Source organism: Melanotaenia boesemani, chromosome 10, assembly GCF_017639745.1.
Source record: "Melanotaenia boesemani isolate fMelBoe1 chromosome 10, fMelBoe1.pri, whole genome shotgun sequence".
In the NCBI taxonomy this organism is placed as follows: Eukaryota; Metazoa; Chordata; class Actinopteri; order Atheriniformes; family Melanotaeniidae; genus Melanotaenia; species Melanotaenia boesemani.
The window spans coordinates 14,883,429-14,904,953 of NC_055691.1; the positions used below are offsets into that span (position 1 = coordinate 14,883,429).

A 21,525-nucleotide genomic window follows, 5' to 3' on the forward strand; every position below is an offset into this window, starting at 1 on the left:
CTCTTAACATTAACAAGACATTTTAGTCCAGACAACTGCTGCTCACTGGATATTTTCTCTTTTTCAGACCATTCTCTGTTAACGCTAGAGATGGTTGTATGTGAAAATCTCAGTAGATCAGCAGTTTTTGAAATACTAATATACCAACAAAGTCACTTAAAACGCCTTTCTTTCCCCATTCTGATTCTCCTTTTTAACTTCAACAAGTCATCGTGACCATGTCTATATCGCTAAATGCATTGAGTTACTGTCATGTGATTGGTTGATCCAGTATTTGTGTTAACAAGTAGTTGAACATACCTAATAATGTGACCAGTGAGTTTATTTGTATCCAATATTAAATATGTTACTGATGTGACTTAAGTAAAGATTAAGCTATTTTTTTTTATTTATGTTAAAAATTTGTTAATTTCAATGGTGCTAAACAAAGGCATGGCCGATGCAAAGTTCAATATTCAAATCACAATCACTCTTGGTCATATTTGTTCCTTGAATTGGCAGTATGAGCTCCACCTCTGTGATTGATTTTAGCTGTATTACACATTTTTAAGAAAATTAACAGACAATTTATGAACTGACTGTAAAACTGACTTTAAAAGTATTTCTGTTTAGGTACATAAAATATATTAAGTAAAACAGTTTTTAAGAAAGTAACAGTTTAACTGACATAAGTATAATACTAAAATTACTTTGTGTGTGTCATTACCCATCCTGACTTTTGTTCCACTTGTCCACCCGTCCTATTTCTGCTGACTTTTCAAGCCATCAAAACACCACACTATCTCCAACCACATTCCTGTGAGGTGATTTGAACTGTTACAGTAGCACATGTTTGTCACTTGTTTGCACATGGATTACTTATGTCTATTGTTTGAAAAATCACAAGGGCTCACAGGTCATCCAAGCTTGAAAAATAAGCTGTGATCCATTATTTGCATTTTTTTTGCTTCCTGTTTACCAAAGCTATCTGACTGCGAGAAATGTCTGACATGTTTTACTAAAATGGTTCAGTTACATTAATGTATACTATCTTTTTTAACTGCTCTGTTATGTGCTGTAAGTCTTAACCCAACACAATGATACTAAAAGTAACTGTTCCCTCAGTTAAAATAGTCATGTTGTTTTAGTTTTTTCTTGTATAACAACAGTGCTGCTAAAGACACAAAGAATCAACTTGGTGGTGATTCTTGTTTTTTAAAAACCCATTTACACTTGACGCAGAAGACGTATACAGATGGGCGAGCACTATAGTCTTCATAGTTCTCAACTGTAAATTAGCTGAATGCCATAGCTGTGAATTAAACCTCACATTGATAACCTCCTTTCTTAATCTGTTAGGCTGATTTGGTAACAATAAGATTACAGCTGATGTTTACATTTTCAACACACTGATGTTGTGTTATTCCTATTAAGGCCAATTTATGCTGTAATGAAAGACAGATACAGAACCTTCTATCTATCTCCTGCATCCTATTCATGCATATTTTAGTCGGTTTCCAGGGCTTTTGTGGATTTGGTCCCCGATGCAGCAAATGGAGAAATACCACCGGAAATTGTGGGGGCAGTGTTGATCAGTATAGCTGACGTGTGACCAATGAAAGGAACAAAAATAGAGGAGTCGTTATGTATTTAGTGGGCACGCAAACCACTTTCATCAATTGTGCTGCCTCTTTTTATGTCTCTTTCTGAGAATGTATATTGTATATATATTATAATGATTTCGTCAGTCACTATGCTTGCTATTGTCTTAATCTCACCTCAGAACTCAGAAACTAGCTCTGAACTTTGCACTGCCCTCTGGTGGATGGATTGCCTAACAACCATGCCAATGCACAAAAGGACACATGGGAGTGTGAGAGGAGTCATGTTTTATGAAGGATGCACTCATACAGGTGCACAAAGGAAGCATAAATGAGCCTTTAGCCATAATGGAGTCAACTAAATACAGTACACTAAATTAAATGTTTGGAGTAAATAAACATGTTGTAATCGTTGTAATAATCAATAATAACCACACTTTCCTCTTGTTTCCAATGTATGTAAAGCAAAGAGAAAAAAATTATTCTGACTATTTTCTTGCATGATTACAAACCTACATATCAGCAACTTTACTGACCAAGCCAAGCAAGGCAAACATGATACAGAGCAAGAGAAAATATCTGTAATTAACTGATAGCAACAACATCTTGTCATCTTGTTGTTTCTCAGGTATCTTCAGCAATATGATCCAATCTGATGTTTATTCTTATTCTTAGGCTGTCACAGTGTTTTTTTAAATCGTTTTCATAATGTATTCTTAATGGTGACCGTGTCTTTCTTTATTTATGTATTTTTTATTTATTTATTGTTTGTAAAAGCATGTTGCCATCTGTTTGTTGGGCCAGTAACCCAGGAATGTGTATGACAAAGGTTGATGTGGATCAAAATGAGTCAGAAGCTCATAGTTCTAAGGTTCTCAAACTTCATCTCAGATATCCATCTATTAATTTTTTTGTCACTTATCCAGGGTCAGGTCTCGGGAGTAGCTGCCTAAGCAGGGAAATCCAAACTTCCTTCTCCCCGGCCACATTTTCAAGCTTATCTGAGGGGATCTCAAGACGTTCCCAGGCCAGCTGAGACATGTAGTTCCTCAAGGGTGTCCTGGGTCTTCCATGGGGTCTTCTCCCAGAGGGACGTGCCTGAAATAACTTACCAGGGAGGCATCAAGGAAGCATCCTAACCAAATGGCCGAGCCACCTCATCTGGCTCCTTTCGAAGCAGTGGTTCTATGTTGAACCTTTCCCAGAACACCAACCTTTTCACCCTATTTATAAGGGAGAGTCCAGCCACCCTGCGGAGGAAACTTACTCTGTCCGCTTGTATTTACGATTTTGTTCTTTTGGACACTATTTACAGCTCGTGGCCATAGGTGATCGACCGGTAAATCATGAGCCTTGCCTTTTGGCTCAGTTCCTTTTTCACCACAACAGACCGATGCAGATTCAGCATCACTGCAGACCTGTACTGATTCACCTGTCGATCTCCCATTCTGTCATTCCCTCACTCATTGGCAAAAGCCAATGTTTGGTGTGTTGATTTTCATCCCTACCCAGTCCCAGTTACTAGGACATAATAACGCCAGGTCATGTTCACAAATGAGAACTGGTTCTCAAACATTTTTTTACCTGGTTAAATAAAGGTTACAAAAAAAAAAAAAAACAGGTCAGGCAGTTGATAGTTGTTTGATGACCATTTATCAAGTGAAGTTTGAATGTAAAATGGCCAAATTATAGATAAATAATTCAATATTTGACCCATGTCAAAACAGATAAGGTATACAACAATACCTTTTACCAACACTTACCCTAAAAATTTGGATCCAGCTGATATCAGCGGTAAAAACTTCTATATCCAGTCAAAGAGGAACCGTGGAGGAACACTTGGTAACTAACCTGTACGGGTATATACAGGAATATATTCTATATTATTTTGTATAGTGCATACTAAAATACTGTCAGTGACAAGTGACAAGAAGGAGGAAAGATACACACCTGTGGTTGTGGCAGTCGTTTTCTTGCTAGGTCTTGTCACATTGCTGGAATCATACAAGCTGCTAGAAGTGGTTTAATTTTGCAATGTGACACCTGACACATGTTGTTTTCTTTATGTGTTTTCTTTTGTCCATTTTCAAACGGTATCAATCTACAACTACATCATTAAAGATAGCTAATAACTTCACACCAAATATCTTACAGATAACTTACAGAACATAATGGGTCCTTTAAGTTATCATGAAGATTTCATGATTGTACACACAGATTTTATATACAGACACACATACGCATTCAACTTGCAAATATCTTGAGAGATAAGTTTTCTCAGTTCGAAAAAAGAGCACAAAGAGGAATGGATTTGAATTATGATGATTGAGTACCACTAGAAAATAGCTAATATTTCTGCTCCATATAGTGCTGAGATTGGCAGAGGGCACAGTAAGGTGGACGGAAGAGGATGATCTGAGGGAGTGGGCTGGAGTGGCAATCTGGATGAGGTCAGAGAGTTATCGAGGGGCGAGGTTGTGGATGGCCTTAAAGGTGAAGAGCAGGTGTTTGTAGTGAATTCTTTGGGTAACTGTGAGCCAGTGGAGCTGTTGTAGGAAGGGAGTGATGTGATGGGATGGGATAATAGGGTTCCTGATGATGAGGCTTGTGGAGGGACATCTGGGGGAGACCTGAGGAGGGAGGGAGGAGGCAGTTACAGTAAATGATGACATTAATGACCTTGTCCATAGTTGACAAGACTATGGACAAGGATGAAGACAGAGTGGACAGTGAGGTAGGGGCGGAAGCGGTTGATGTAGTGAAGAGGGAAATAGGCAGACCAGGTGATATTATTGAGGTGGTAATGGAATAACAATGTGCTAACTCTTAACCTGAGGAGAGGGGGAGACTGAGGAACTGTCAACAGAGAAGCTGCCAACTTTGGATAATAATGATTTTTCACTGTTAAGTTTCAAGATGTTTGAGGTGAATCAGAATTTGACTTTATGCAGAAGGAGATGAGGAAGGGGAATGTGGAGTTTGTTGGAAAGTAAGACATGGGTGTCATCTGTGAAGCAATGGAAGTGGATATTGAATTAGCAAAAAATTTTGCAGAGGGGAAGAAGGGAAGGGGCCCCAGGATAGAGACCTAGGGGCACATCTGTAGTGACTGGGGAGGGGTTGTAACTGAGATTTGTGCTGTGTGAACTGTGGCCTGTGAGATAGTAACAAAACCAGTGAGAGTGGTGTGGGTGATGCCAATGAATGAGAGTCTATTGAGAAGGATGGAGTGTGAAATTATGTCACAAGCTGAGGTCAAGGAGGATGAGGAAAGAGAGTAGGCCAGAGTCAGCTGCACTGAGATCATTTGTGATTATCAAGAGGACTGTTTCAGTGGTATGATGGAGATGGAAACCAGAATGGAAATGCTAATAGGATTAACAATCAAGTTAAGTGTAATTAGGAGTTTTTTTTAAATTAAGGGTAGGTTAGCTTTAGGGTCATAAACCCATAAATACACTTAAAAATTACTGGAGAGCAATGCCAGCAAGTTGCACCAGCATCCACTCAACCTTGTCTATGGAGCTAGCTAATGGGGGGCATCAGGTGTGCTCCCCAACACTCCATCTAAGAACTCCAAAAAGGGTGGGTACTCTGAACTGCTGTTTAGTATATAGGCACTAACAACAGTCAAAACCCATCCCACCACCTGAAGGGGGAGAGAGGTAACCCCTAATGTACAAAGTTGGGGGGCAATGAGTATGCCTACATCTGCTTGGCGCCTCTGAGTGAGAGCAACTCCTAGAGGCGCCCTTCAGCCCTTCTCAAGAACACTGGTTCCAGAACCCAAGCCATGTGTCTAGGTCAGTGTTTCTCAATCCTGGTCCTCTGGGACCACTGCCCTGCATGTTTTAGAGATGTCCATCTTTAACACACATGACTCAAATGAATGGTTCGTTAGCAGGCTTTCAAAGAACTTGACAAGCAGTTCAATTAATCTGAATCAAGTGTACTGGAGTTGGACAGAACTAAAACATGCAGGGCAGTGGTCCCTGAGGACCAGGATTGAGAAACACTGGTCTAGGTGAATCCCACAATATTTTGTTGGAACCGCTCAACCTCACAGACCAACTTCTCCTCCAGGCGCCAGGCAAGTGATGAGTCCACAGGAGGCCTCCCAGATGTGTGTGTCTGTCTTATCTTACCACTTGTTTAAAAATGGACAGAAATATATATTTTTTACTCCTCCCTGAGCCACCACCTTATCGTGGTGGAGGAGTTTGCTCGTCCTGTTGATCGTAGTAGCTATGTTGTCAGGGGCTTTATGCCCCTGGTAAGGTCACCCAGGGACCAGAAGAAGCGCGACAAACCGTGGACCCAGGTTTCCCTTGCCTGGATGTGGGTCATCAGGGCCCCCTTCTGGAGCCAGGCCTGGAGGTGAGGCACAGAGGCGAGCGTTTGGTGGCCGGGCCTATGCCCATGGGGCCTGGTTGGGCTCAGCCCGAAAGAAAGACATGGCCCTCCCTTCCATGGGCTGACCACCTGTAGGAGGGGCCACAGGGGTCGGGTGCAGTATGAGCTTGGCAGCAGCCAAAAGTGGGGACCCTGGCGGTCTGATCCTCGGCTGCAGAAGCTAGATCTAGGAACGTGGAATGTCACCTCTCTGACGGGGGAAGGAGCCTGAGCTGGTGCGTGAGGTTGAGCGTTTCCGGCTAGATATAGTTGGATTCACCTCAATGCATGGCTTGGGCTCTGGAACCACTGTCCTCAAGAGGAGCTGGACCCTCTTGCATTCTGGAGTTGCTCCCAGTGAGAGGTGCCGAGCTGGTGTGGGCATGCTCATTGCCCCCGATATGGCACCTGTACTTTGGGTTTAACCCTGATGGACAAGAGGGTAGCCTCCCTCCGTCTTCAGGTGGGGGGATGGGTCCTGACTGTTGTGTATGCTTATGCACCAAACAGCAGTTCAGAGTACCCATCCTTTTTGGAGTACTTGGAAGGGGTGCTGGAAAGCACTCCTTCTGGAGACTTCCTTGTTCTGCAGGGGGACTTAAATGCTCACATAGGCAATGACAGTAAGACCTGGAGGGTCGTGATTGGGAGGAACGGCCCCCCATTGGTGTTTTTTTTATTGGACTTCTAAGCTTGTCATGGATTGTCCATAACAAACACCTTGTTCAGGCATAAGAGTGTCCACACATGCACTTGGCACCAGGACACACTAGGCTGCAGTTCGATGATCGAATTTGTAGTTGTATCATCAGACTTGTGGCTGCATGTCTTGTACACTTGGGTGAAGAGAGGGGTGGTGCTGTCATCTAATTACCATCTGATGGTGAGGTGGCTCAGATGGTGGGGGAGGATGCTGGTTGGGCCTAGCAGACCCAAGCATGTTTTGAGGGTCTGCTGACGGAGTCCCCTGTCAGAAAGAGTTTTAACTCCCATCTCTGGCAGAACTTTAACCATGTCCTGGGTGAGGCAGGGGACATTGAGTCTGAGTGAGCTGTGTTCCATGCCTCTATTGCTGAGGTGGCCAGCCGGAGCTGTGGCCATAAGGTTGTCTGTGCCTGTCGTGGTGGTAACTCCCGAACTTGCTGGTGGACATCTGCGGTAAGGGATGCTGTCAAGCTGAAGGAGTCCTATCAGGCTTTTTTGGCCTGTGGGAGTCCAGAGGCAGCTGATGGGTATCGGTGGGCTAAGTGAAATGCAGCTTCGGCAGACACTAAAGCAAAAATGATGGCATGGCAGGAGTTTGGAGAGGCCATGGAGCAGGGATGCCCACAGAGATTTTTTTAGGGGTGGCCATATGGTGGCCAGAGAAAATAGCAGGGTGGCCAAAGGTGATTAAGTCTATGATGCGTAACTACACAAGTCCATGTAGTGTACTGAACAAAAACATGAAGTGGGTCAGTTTGAGCTTATGGTACATAAGAACTCCTGATCAGAAGTGTTCCTAGAAAAAGACTAAATGAAATCATCTGCCATTATATAGGGAAGGTTGTTTTCATTTAATATAGCCTTGGTTGTGTGGGTGGGGGACCAAATTCAGCTAGGGGGTCTGGGGGCATGCCATACAGGGTAATATAATAATATTATAATATATTATCCCATAATGGCATATTGGGAGGGACATTTTGGGCATATCTGAACAGACTTGTTCCTCTCAATGTATATGGCGACTACAGCGTTGACCTACTCAAACAACCTTAATGCACATCAGCACACTGACTTTTCTCTCCATTAGATTGCACATTTATTATCAATTTGCATTTATTTACATTCTCATGTGTTTATTTCATCGATATTTGTGACCAAAGACAAAATTACAGGGGCAAAATGGCAAAGAGAGGGCAAAAATTCCCTCACTCACTCACTCACTCAGGGATCTGTGTGACCAACAAGCAGTAAACATGGAAATTATAATACTCCAAACGCTTATGAATGGAGAACAACTTGTAGTTGAAGCCCTGTCTCCTGTCATTGTACACGGTCCAAGGATAAACCTTTAGATATGGCTGTTTTGGTCCATCTGCTCGTGACTGGGACATGTCTAGAATGACAGAGAAAGGCATACATTATTATAAAAAAAATAAAGTGACAAGACCTTCTTTCAGAACTGATCTGCTAAACATCAATTCGACCACCAGGAAAACATCATCCTCACCTGCTGGTCCATGAGCAGGTCCACTACCTGGAGGCCTGGGCTGGTCGGGATCCAGCTGTTCTGAGCCCTCTACTGTAAAAGATATTGATCATCATATGCAAATAAACAGAGCCTGCTGTTTCTATAGGATGATTTAGTCTCTGAGTGTTACTACAGCCCCCAGATTACAACATCAGGATATCATTTTTAACTATTACTATTCATCCCCAAGGGGGAAATTCTTGTCAACACGGCACTACACTCTCAACATTACACTATAGCTAAAGCTGGAGTAATAAACAAACAGTTATCGAAGAAGCACAAGGACGTTAATATTATACTCCAAGAAAAGGTCTAGGATTCGATCAACTCTGTGATATTGTTCTGAGAAATAAATCTAGTATAACTGACGTCCGCAGAAGTCCAGGAAACATTTACGGTTGGCTTGAGTTGCCTTCAGCTGTAGCCACAATGTCATTCTCTGTCTGATTCTTTCTCTGGCTAACTGCATTTGCCCTGTGCTGCTATTCTGTAACTGTCTGTCTCTTAGAGAAGAAGGAGGCAATATCTTTGTAAGACTTTCTCTTCATTGTCCACAAAATGACATAACGTTAGCACACAGTGACTAATTAAATCATGAAGCTATTATAGCAAATTCTTTATAATGTTAGCTGCCTGGGCAGAGGCTAGCCATCATCCCTATAATTATTTAAACCCCACGAACAGTTGGCAGAAAACCATTAAACTGAAGTACTTGTGGTTTTATCATATACTTACTGACAAGTCTTTTGTAGAGCTGATTGTTAGAATCCATTCTATTACCAGTGGCAACATCGCTCTTTGATATTCCCGCTTCGGTGTCCTCGCTCTAAGGCCCTTTCAGTAGGACCCTAGATGTGAGGTGCCCTCTGTGTGCCTGATTAAAATACTTTTTATTTACTTTTTTATTAGCTTTTGAAATAGTTTGACAGTCAAATATAAACAAAGTGTGCTGTGCCGTGTTAATAGTAAAAAAAAAAAATAAATAAAAATACAATATTTTCTGGGGTGGCCAGTGGAGTGGCCAGCTTTTTGTTCAGGGTGGCACTGGCCACCCCTGGCCACCGCTTGGGGGCGTCCTTGCCATGGAGAACAACTTCTGGACAGCTTCAAGAAGATTCTGGTCCACCATGCGGCAGCTTAAGAGGGGAAAGCAGTGCTCCGTCAACACTGTGTACAGTGGGGATGGGGGGCTGCTGACCTCAACTCGGGACGTTGTGAGGTGGTGGAGGGAATACTTCGAAAACCTCCTCAATCCCACCAACACGTCTTTCGATGATGAAGCAGAGTCTGGGGACTAGTGATGCGCTGGTCAGGGTTTTTTCCGACCCGCGGGTCCCGCTCTTTTAAAAAAATTGGACCGCACCAAACTGCCCCGCACCTCCGCTTCTATTTTTTTAACCCGACCCGACCCGACCCGCCCCGCCCCGCCCCATTAAAACATATGATATTGACGAATGCTTTTATTTAGTCTGAGTAAGGTGCATATGGTCTCCTAAATTGGCACTGGAAACTGGCAACACAAAATGTATTTTTATTTGAACGTTAAGCCTATAAACATAAATAGGCAAATAAAGTGTTTTAAAGCGTTCAAGTGTTATAAAGGACATAGCCAATGCTGCTGCTGTTGTCTGCACTGATTTCCTCGTTGAACCTGTCCCAAACCTGTGATTTAGCCATTTGACCCTCCTTCTTCTTTTTAAGGATGTAAACTCCCCAACGAATGTTATTCAAAACTTCTTCTTCCATCTTTCGTTGCTTGTCTGCTTGGCGCTTTCTGCACCTGCATAGCCTACTACACGCCTACGTGGACATTACGTTATAAAACGTGACCTGTGTTTAAATAACTGATAAATATTTTGTCTTACATATTATAGTAACAAAATGTAGACACTGATTAAGGTCTTTATTTTCAGTTTGACAAAAAATAAAATTAATAGATAGAACTAGATATTTCAGAATAGTAAACCACACCAACCCGCCCCGCAGTGAAGCGAAAATTCTTTGACCAGCCCCAACCAGAACCGCGGGTAACCCGCGGGACCCACGGGACCCACGGGACCCACGGGACCCGCGGGTTAGGGGGAGGCCCGCGCATCACTACTGGGGACCCTGGTGTTGGCTCTCTTATCTCTGGGCCTGAGGTTGCTAAGGTGGTTTAAAAGCTCCTCGGTGGCAGGGCCCCAGGTCCACCCAGAGTTCCTTAGGGCTCTGGATGCTGTAGGGCTGTCTTGGCTGACATGCCTCTGCAGCATTGTGTAGCACTTGTGGGCACTAATACGTCCGTTCTCTTATGAGAAAGTGGTAAGAGTAAATAACAGGAACAATGGACTAATAGGATGAATGTAGAAGACCTAAGAACACTGCTGGAGCTGAGTGTCAGTGATCAATAAAAGACAGGTGTTACGACCCAGACTCAGGGGTACGAGGAAGGCGTAACAAAAGAGGCGTTGGCCAGGTCTTAAAGGAAAATAAGTACGTTTATTGTGGTCTGATCTATCCAAAACTAGCCACCAAAACCAAGACACAGATTCTCTAGAGCACTGACATCAATTCCGAAGGCCGGGAGCAGACTGCCTGTGTCAACAGTTGCTCCTCGACTGACGTGGGACTTCAGGCTTTATGTCCTGGAAGGCGCTTTCCGGAGCTGTGATAGGTCCAACCGCCTCCAATAGGAACGTGGGAAGCGGCGGTGTGTCCCTTCCAACCAATCCCATGCAGGAGCCAAGAGCGGAGGGGTTGCACTCGGGATTGGAGTCAGGTGGTGGCAATCAGCTGGCGTAACAACAGGACAAGGTTGATTTTAGTTAGTGGTGGTACCATATATTGAAGTGATTAATAACCCAAAATTGCAGCCCAAAACATATCCCAATATATACAACTGCAGTATCTTAGTAATGGATTAATTGCACAAGTTGATGTCATAATAAACTGGCTGTACAATATCAAACATTTACAAAGTCTTCACCACTACAGGCACTGGTCAGTACAATTCACAACCCCAATCACACAGCACGGGTAGAATCCGTGTCTTGGTTATTGCCATTGTCCAGAGTAGATGTCTAAATGCGAGTGTCCACAACAGGAGAAAGAATGTTTGACGGTTGTGTGAATCTGAGAGTGAAATGGTGGGGAGCAGAGTGCAGGCTTGGCCAGCCTCCTACCAGACCAGTAGGTAGGTTCGGTGTCGTCACTCCTCGGCTGTTCATTCAATAGCTCGCCATCTTTCTGATCCCAAATGGAATCCAAACCACCTGGCCTGTATTAAGCAGACAGACCTAATAAGTCTTCATCTTAGCAATTGCTTTATATATCTAAATAAATCATAATAATCAGGGACTTATAAATAACCACATACAGAGTATTCATGTTAATGTGCAAGATTTGTACATCAGAATTAAATACAGTTAAAGTTTTACAAATAGCATTACACATTGAGCTCAACCGCTACATAACTGCTACACGGCTTACCCGACACACAGGCTGTCAACCCAGTAGGCAGGCCACAGCGCTTAACCCAATACATACATACATTTGCATACCATGTACATGGGGAAAACAATGGGTTATAATTGACCACTGATACTAGCGGTAGTTTCTATCAGCAGTAGCATTGGTCACAAACAATTATATTAGTTGCTAACTTTAGCATGCTAGCAGTACAGTTCATTCAGGACTCACCAATTCCTATCATGGCACAGCACAGCTCCGGGCTTCACCGACAGCTGGTCTCTAAATCATACAAGTGAACAATAAGCTCTAAAATACATTAAGGAGTAAAAGAAGCGATTGTAAGCGCTACAAACCTGCAACAGCTCTGTCACCTGGCTTTTCCCCATGCATCTGATGGGAAGATGCCAGAGCAGGCCTGTATAATCGCTCCACGTAACCCGATTGGCTTAGCGTAGCCATGTGATTGCGATCACGTGACCGAACACATACAGGTGAGACCTTCAGGGACAGGGGATGTACGGGAAACTACTAAACCAAACATCTAACCCTGTGTTACAATTGCATGGACATCGGGGACAGTTCCCCTGGACTGGCAGACTGGGGTGGTTGTCCTCCCTGGCAAGGTCTATTCAGGGGTGCTGGAGAAGAGGGTCTGTCAGATAGTTGACCCTCAGATTGAGGAGGAGCAGTGTGGTTTTCGTCCCAGTCGTGGAACAGTGGACCAAGGTTATTATAGTTAACGAAAACTAACTAAAAAACGAAAACTAGAATTAAAAAAACATTCTCGTTAACTGAAATAAAAATAAAAACGAGAGTTTAAAAAAAACTATAACTGAAACTGTATTGTGTGTTTACAAAACAAACTAAAACTAACTAAAATTATTGCAAAAATGTCCTTCGTTTTTTTGTTTTTGTAAACTTATTTCATACATAAGCCCTCTGGGTTAATATGAAATCTATTTACTTTGCTCTGCCAGATTTACACCAGCTGTCTGCGTCTAACGGCACCTGAAGGTCCGTGACGTCACGCGCCAACAGTCAGTCCGCGCTGGCTAGCATGATGGCTACGCCAAAAGTTGGGAGAAAGCGGCAGAGTGCTGTTTGGGATTTCTTCGAATATGACCCTGTCAACGACAAAAGTAAATGCCTTGTAGTAGAAGCAGGTAACAAAATATGTGGAATACTTCTCAAGGGAATAAAACCCACAAATTTGAAAGTCCATTTAAAAAGCTTGCACAAGAAGGCTAACCAAGAGTACCTGGACAAGGTAATCTCTCTGCCCCCCTCCACTGAAAGAGAAGCTTCAGCAAAGTCAAGCAGCATAAGGAAGGAATGTGAGCCAACACCATCCATAATGAACTGTTTCCACCGGCAACCAAATAGCTGCTGGTCAGTAAATTCTCAGGAACACCACAAGCGGGAAGAAGCATTGGTAAATATGTTTATTGAGATGGGAATGTCTACACGACTGTGTGACTCGATTGCCTTCAAAAAGTTCAGCACTTCACTCGAACCGAAAGTCAAATCACCCGGAGCTGCAAGAGTCAATAACCTCATAGGAGCTAAGATGGATAAGGCTAAGCAGAAATTAAAAGATATCATAAAGGAGGCGAGGAAGCTGACTCTATGTGTAGATGGTTGCAGCAAGAGAGGATTAACAGCATCTTTCATGGGTGTGTCAGCATGTTTTTACCATCCACCCGGAGGCCAGGTTCATCATGCTTTGCTGAACCTACAGCGAATGGAACATCCACACACCGGGGAGGCCATTGCCCACTGCATTGATCAGACGTTAGATGCATGGGGTATAGGAGAAGACAAGGTGCTACTTATTGTGACAGATAACGGCTCTAACATTGTTAAGGCTGTGCGGCTACTTGGGGATAGAAGCCGCGAGCAAAGTGGGGAGTCAGCTGATGGGTCACAGGCTCAACCAAGAGGTGCTGGAGATGACCAGGATGAACTGTGGCTCCAGTCAGAATCAGAGGAGTCAGACATGAAGGATGAGGAGACTGAAAACCTCGGTGAGTGTGCTCGTTATGATAGATACATTTGTTTATATTTGATATTTTTATTATTTTATTTTGGATATTAAATATCACAATGATATAAACAGCATTCTAAGCTTTATTTGATAGCTCCCCATGGAGATTAACAGTGAGATAAAAATTGAAGATTAAAAGAGATAAAAATAGTTTACTTGCTCTTATTTTCTTCAATCATGTATTTAATGCATACTGCAGATAACCTTTAATCCTGTGTATACAACAACCTATCCCAACCCCGGAGTGCCTGTTATAAAAATTTATATATATATATATATATATATATACATATATATATACATACATACATATACATACACATGTGTCACGTTGTCAACAGGTTGAAAATTAGACAGAAAGATAAGAGTTTTTTAAATTCTCTCAGGAAAGTGAAAATGGAAGTATTTTGCTCCAGTGAAGAGCAGATGGAGGAATTCTCCTGCTCTGGTGTAATGCTGATATGCAACTTGATCTAGGCAAGGCAATCAGCTGTGCGCGTTGTCGTGATCAAGCTGAATCTACGTCATTGAAGGAATTTGGCTTTAAATGTATTTTATTAACATTGACAGTGAATGAAACGCTTTCATCAGGCCATTTAAAAAGTTACACTTTTTCTGTCCTGGGGGTTTTTTGTTTGTTTGTTTGTTTGTTTGTTTGTTTTCCCCATCACAACATTTCTGGTTGTAAATTGTTACAGTAATCTGATAACTCCCAGATAACTGATTTTGATTATCATGTAAATGAACTGTGTTTATAGAACAGAAAAAGAAAAAAGGTATGAGAACGTTTTTAAAATTTAAGAAAAATAGGTGGTGTTACATAATTAGATGTAAATGAACCTATATCAAATCAGATTTGATCAAAATTAAATCATAATAAGCTATTATGAATCAAATTGATTTACAAAATTGGTGACAATATACAGCCCTAGTTTATGGAGCTCATAGTGTAATAAAGGAAACTCAATAAAACATGAAGTTATGTGATCCCTGACATAAAAACAAGGGTTAGCACAGCTAAAGTCCTAATTCGTGAACATATATTATACTGTAAAACAATTTTTCTGTATTTTACATTGTTTTCTCATTTTGCTTGGCAAAGAACTTGACCTACCAGATGATTGGGAGAACAACAAGTTCCAGAGAATGCCATGCTTTGCCCACACCCCTCAGCTCACATTAAAAGATGGCATGAAGCACCCAAATGCTGATTCCCTCATAACAAAAGCAAGAAACCTGGTACATGCTGTGAGGAAATCATCAGTGACAAATGAAGCAATGATCAAAAAGTGTGGCAAAACTCTGGTCCGGGATTGTGGCACACGCTGGAATAGCACATTTGATATGCTGAAAAGACTGCTGGAGATCAGAGCTGAATTACACCAAGTCCTTGAGGAGCTGGGCATGGACACACTTCTCACAAGCGATTGGGCTAAGCTTGAGAACCTGGTCAAGCTACTTGAGCCCTTTGCCATTCACACAGACCAGCTTCAGAGTGATAGCCAGTCACTCTCACAAGTAGTGCCATGCCTGCTCAACCTTGAGGCACATCTGCTGACAACTACTGCCGGAAAGCATTTAGCACAAGTGCTGCTGAAGTCCTTGCGAGAACGTTTTGCCACCATTCTTAGCCCTGCCTCTCTCTGCCTCACAAGCCTTTGTGGAGCGCATCTTCTCTGTGTGTGGACTGTTGTCATCTGGCCTTAGAAACAAAACCATCACATCTCTGGAGCAACGCGTGTTCCTCAAAATCAACAAAAAATTGTTGCTTGACTGAATTACAGTCAGTTACACACACACACACACACACACACACACACACACACACACACACACACACACACACACACACACACACACAAACACACAGTCACACAAAGACTGAAAAGCTGAATTTGAGCTAGCTCATTAGCTGATATATATATATATATATATATATATATATATATATGTATGTATATATAATATATATATTGTTATGTTGATGTTTGTCTTTATTTGGTTAATTGTTTACCTAGCACACTATGTGCATCTAACCTCAGAAGCAGCATTGCACACATTTTTTTTTTTACTTATGCCTGCTGTAGTATTTGATTTGTAGATGCCTGTTCATGTGTACTCCAAATACAGTTCTTATAAATTGTATCTTTTCTTGAGTTTTTATTATACGGTGCTTATTCTAATGATTTTGAATTTTGCACCTGACAAATACCTTAATTTACAAAAAACTAAAACTAAGCATTTTCAAAAAACGAAAAATTTATATAAACTAGAAGATCTGCTCTAAAAACAAATTAAAACTAACTGAATATGAAAACAAAAAGTCAAAACGAAATAAAAACTAAAACTAATGAAAAATCCAAAACTATTATAACCTTGCAGTGGACCCGCTCTACACCCTCTTCAGGGTCTTGGAGGAGGTTGGAAGTTTGCTCAACCTCCTTACATGTGCTTTGTGGAGAAAACGTTTGACCATGTCCCCCGGGGACTCTTGTGGGGGGTACTCCGGGAGTATGGAGTGCTGGACCCCTTGTACGAGCTGTCCGGTCCCTGTACGACCGGTGGCAGAGCTTGGTCCAGATTACCGGCAGTTAATCAGTAAATCATTTCCAGTGACGGTTGGACTCTACCAAGGCTGCCCTTTGTCATCGAATTTGTTTATAACTTTTATAAACAGAATTTCTAGGCATAGTCGAGGTGTTGAGGAAATCCGGTTTGGTAGCGTCAGGATTGGGTGTCTGCTCTTTGCGGATGATGTGGTTTTGTTGGCTTTATCAGGCCGCAATCCTCAGCTCACTATAGTGATTGCAGATGAGTGTGAAGCAGCTGGGATGAGAATCAGCACCTCCAAATCCAAGACCATGGTCCTCAGCCAGAAAAAAAGGTGGATTGCTTTCTCCAGGTCGGAAATGTGGTCCTGCCCCAAGTGGAGGAGTTCACATATGCCGGGGTCTTGTTCACGAGTTAGGGAAGGATAGAGCAGGAGATCAACAGGCAGATTGGTTCGGCATCTGAAGTGATGGAAACTCTGCATTGGTCTGTCGTGGTAAATAAGGAGCTGAGGCAAAAGGCAAAGCTCTCGATTTACTGGTTGATCTACGTTCCTACCCTCACCTACGTTCACGAGCTGTGGGTAGTGACAGAAAGAATGAGGTCGCAAGTACAAGCGGCCGAAATGAGTTTTCTCCACAGGGTGGCTGGGCTCTCCCTTAGAAATAGGATGAGAAGCTCGATGATCCAGGAGGGACTCAGAGTAGAGCCGATGCTCATCCGCATCGAGAGGAGCCAGATGATGTGGCTCAGGCATTTGCTCCTTGGCCACTAGCAAGATGGGAAGCGAGATTCAAAAAACACCTAAGCCACCAGAGCGGTCTTTGAGGTGGAAGATTGTTCCCCCTCTTGAATCTCCTCAGCTACATGAGCACACGGTGGTCCTGAACTGTTTCACTCTGAGCCATTAGCGCTGCTACGCTGGCCTCTCAACATCTCCAGCAGGCTCTAGAAAGCTGGCAGGTTGTGCCAGCTGTCAGAAGTGCTGCTGTAAGTTGCCTTTGCTACGATTTGAGCTGCTGTCTGTCATCAGATGAGGATCAGCAGGTAAAGCATAAAGTCTGGTGTTAAAGAGAGTTCAGGTAAGGTCTCCAAAATAGCCATTTTGACACAATTTAGCATAGTTTTGCCCCGTTCTTTCAAAACATGGTAGACCTCAAGTTTTAAAAGATTAAGAAACAAATTAGTATAAGTTCACTCCTCCTTTCTTCATTAAATACATTGTGTAATTAAAAAAAATAATTTATCTCGAAATGACACTTTGATTCAAAACTAGTTTTGAACCATGTGGTCTGTTTCGGTACAGGGGATGTAGCACCCTTGATGAGAGTACTCCATGGGTATTAGTGGATGTGTACAAAGTGTGTCAACATTACAAGCAAACCATATACTTTGTCTTATGAACCACATAGTTTCTTGTGCACACAAGAAACCAATAATCAGTTCTTCTTTCTTCATTGTCTCTGTGATGGCCACCTGGGCAGCCACACATATTGAACCCGGTCTGGTAACTTTTTTCTTTATTTCAGTTAATTCAATACACACTTTATTTATTTCTTTTATATTTCACATTTGTATTAGCATGATTGGCTGGGATGGTTAACTAATTGGGTGCACACTTTTAGTTGACTCATTCTTGTCGCCTTGTTAATTTGGTTTACTTTCAGTTAATATGCATTTTCTTGTGTGTGTGGGAGGCCCAAGCCTGCTAAGAGATTCCCAGCTGAGATGGATCTCCTTTGAGGAGACTGCAGCCTAATTGGACTCATCCATCTCACAAGACAGTGGGAGAGGGGTTTAGATTTTGTATTGTTTTGTATTACTTTGTTTATTCTTTATGTAGAATTATGATTATTTAGATTTCTGTTTCCCTAATGAGTTAAGAGTCTAAATTGTTTAAGTTCTGTTGTGAATTAGTTAAGTTTATTAAGTTAGCTGGAGATAGTTGTTTTGTTTTCCCTCTTGTGTCAACATGGTCTGATCAGCCAGAGTATAGTTTCCCTTGTGTGTCAATTTGTTAGGTCAGTTAGTTTTCAGTTCCTTATGTTGATGTTCCATTTATCTGACCTCTTTTATGGGCCCAGAACTTTTGATTAGGAATTTGTATTTTTGTGGGTTTTTTTTTTTTTGTTTTTTGTAAAAATAAATGTCAAAGACTTTTTCTTAAAAAACCTCCTGTGCTCTCTTCATCCTTGGCCTCGGTCCCTCACAGTCTCTTTATGGACAAAAATAATTTTTAAAACCAACCAAAGTAAAAATATCTGAAGCATACACAAGTAGCTGTTGTTTTCCAGCTGGCTGAATTATTCATAGGAAAGATCTATCTATCTATCTATCTATCTATCTATCTATCTATCTATCTATCTATCTATCTATCTATCTATCTATCTATCTATCTATCTATCTATCTATCTATCTATCTATCTATCTATCTATCTATGACTAAATGATTTAAGTAGGTCTGACTCTCATGATTTCATTTTTATTCTACAATTACAGTAAACTGAATTAACAACAGTAAGTTTCCATCACTAACTAAAAGAGTTAAGTTGGATTTGTATGAGAAGTGCTTTAGAGCAATGTCAGCCCAATTTTTTTTTTTTTTTAGGGTGTTCTTACTGTCATATGTTGAGGCAGAGGTAAGGACCCAAATACAGGCTAAAAAAGAGGCAGGAGGCATTCTGGTGCAGACATTAAAGTTTTAATAACACAAAACTAAACTAGACATGAAGACTTCAACAAACTAACAGAGAATAATTGGAATCGAGGAGTATACATAACTCAAAGACTAATAAGGAACAGGTGAAGTGAATGAGAAAATCAAACCGGGTGAGCTAATAAACAGGAAGCAAAACAGAACACAATAAACAAGGGGACGAACCTACAAAATAAAACAGGAAACCAGAACTAAACATGACAGGACTCCAAAACTTTAAATCAAAACCCACAGAGCATGACGCCTAAAGGTACTACTGATGATTATCTGATGCATTTTCTTTAGAGTTCATTGGTCATCTGTTTACTTGCTGCTGTTTTTGTCTTGTCATTATCCCCAATTTTTTTTTTTCATTCTATTCTCTCCTTCTTCTGTCTTTCCTCAATTCCAGCATTAATATGGAATAAATAAATTAGAAAATAAAGAATTGTGCCCAAGTATCAAGGGAAGCCTTATATTCCAACAGCCTAATTTCCTTTAAATCCACAAAGCCCCCCTTCAAGATAAAAATAAAGATAAAGATAAAATTTATAAAGACATAAGATAAAACAAAGTTATTTGGCACACCCCTCTCACACAGCAGCTAGACCATCATTCTGTTTGCGGCAGTTATGGTTCTCATAAAAACATACAGTAAGTCATACAATTAAAAAGTTTTATGTAACTCCATTCATATGAGCAAACACGTTTTTAAGACTTCATGGTTTTATAGATAAATACTAATATGAAGAGATTTTACATCTGAAGCATGGTGAAGTGAACTCATCCTTATCAAACACAACTGTACCAGAAATAATCTTGTACACAGATCAGTATTGGTGTATGATAATCTTTTAAATCCAACTTAAAAAAAGTTGAAAAAGTTATTTAATTAATAAAAACTAAAATGTATATGTTGTCATGGAGGTTGGGAAATGAATGCAGCATGAATTAAGGCTTTAGTCCTGTAGCAAGAAATGGCTCATTTGAGTCCATGTAAGTCAGTGACTCACAGTCTCTTCCTACCTTAATGTCAGGTATCATAATCTATCAAGCAGCAATTTTGCATTCGCTGTTCAAAAGAACACCGGAGAAAAAAAAAACACTAACTCCACAAATTTCTTAACTCCAAAGCAATGATAAGAGTAGATGAGTATGTCAAATACATGTGACAAACGTGCTTCTATCCTCTTTAGATACACCGTCACACTTCAGCAGACACATGACCACAAGTCAGAGTAACTAAAGCTTTCATTTGCTTACCAGCACAGCAGAAACAGTTCAGGCTGGGAGAGAAGATTACAAAAAACCCGATCCGCTCTCTTTTAGCTGTGATACTATAACGTTTCCCTGGTGACACGGAGTCCCTCTTACATCTGAGGTCACTCAGTATTTTTCTTTTTTGTTGTTTTTTTACTCTTGTCTTGTTCACCACCTGTGTTTCTAAGAGGCCCACAGAAGCAGCAATATACCACCTTGCTTTGTTTACCAGAATGCGTCTCACCACAGAGGAGAAGATAGAGCTGGGATTCAATCCTGCATTTGGGGTAAGTGAAGCACAATCCTGACTCTCTTTTGATAGTTTCATTAGCTCTGGGATGAAGATACAAAACAAAATCTGGAGTTTTCCAAATTATTTCCATGAAGAAAGGGGAAAAAGACTACAGTGCAGCTTACAGCAGTAAAGAGCTGAATATAAGCCACTATGGAATGTGAAATGACCAAAGTGTGCATGTGTTTCACAAAACACGAGTTATTTCAGTGGAATCGGTTGCATGGTTCAGAATATGTGGTCTTAAATATAATGAGTGATTTAAATAAGCTCCAGGCTCTGCTTAAACATTAATCTCTGGCAGGCCGGTGGAGTGTGTATTGCTGTTTACACATTAACATGAGGAAAGTGTTAATATTGTAAAGCATTATATTTTAGGCTTAATAAGGGTAACAATTAAAGCTTTCAAAGGAAGAATTTATAGTTAAAGCTTAGAGTTATATCTTCATAAAATGAATAAAAGTCCACGTTATTTCATCTAAGACACTCATTTGTGTATGTGTGTGAATGGTAAAAACATCAGACTGCATGGGGTGTGCAAGTGTACGCAGCTGACTACAAGGCCAATATTTTTCCCTTGTTTTTTTGACCCTACTGGCCAAATTTGAACAAGAATCTGGAAAGTGGGAACATAAAACAAAGAAGTCTGCAGATGGGTGAGCAGGTCTCTCTGTCAGCATGCTGACATGCAAAGGCAGGATGGCCCATTTATCACTCTGAGCCTTGTATTGTACACCACCTGACGTGTATAGAAAAGCCCAACAATAAAACTTCCTGTATTAAGTTCAGATATGTTGAATTAGCGATTATAGATTGCGTTAATTAATGTGAGTCTGCCAACTTTGGCATTCAGATTAAGTTTTCATAATTCATTTGTCAACATGTTTCACAAGAGCTCTTTTTTTTTAAAGAAATGAAATAAGGCTGTATTGTTTTTTTATGTTATTAATCAATGAGTTATATCGCTAAATCTCTAAGTCATAATCTCTCTAAGTCATCATCTAAGTCCACTTTTTCTCTTTTTCCCTA

The 21,525-nt window shown here is 41.2% G+C and overlaps 1 protein-coding gene and 2 long non-coding RNA genes across 3 annotated transcripts in view; 1 reads left to right on the forward strand and 2 right to left on the reverse strand.

The window, feature by feature from the left end:
* Positions 1-8,044: 8,044 nt before the first annotated feature.
* Positions 8,045-9,101, reverse strand: LOC121647937. The gene is made up of 3 exons (XR_006011902.1): positions 8,941-9,101; positions 8,185-8,256; positions 8,045-8,070 (listed from the first exon to the last, which is right to left on the reverse strand). It is a non-coding gene; the product is annotated as an uncharacterized LOC121647937 (long non-coding RNA).
* A 2,024-nt stretch (positions 9,102-11,125) lies between these two features.
* LOC121647742 lies at positions 11,126-12,092 on the reverse strand. Its single transcript, XR_006011884.1, has 3 exons — positions 12,009-12,092; positions 11,884-11,934; positions 11,126-11,461 (listed from the first exon to the last, which is right to left on the reverse strand). It is a non-coding gene; the product is annotated as an uncharacterized LOC121647742 (long non-coding RNA).
* An 8,133-nt stretch (positions 12,093-20,225) lies between these two features.
* The window catches only part of si:dkey-106n21.1 (solute carrier family 23 member 2), a 94,619-nt gene continuing 93,319 nt past the window's right edge, over positions 20,226-21,525 (forward strand). Inside the window, exon 1 of the mRNA XM_041998258.1 lies at positions 20,226-20,491. Coding sequence (XP_041854192.1) covers positions 20,438-20,491 — 54 coding nt within the window. The 5' untranslated portion in view covers positions 20,226-20,437. The remainder of the gene's footprint in view (positions 20,492-21,525) is intronic.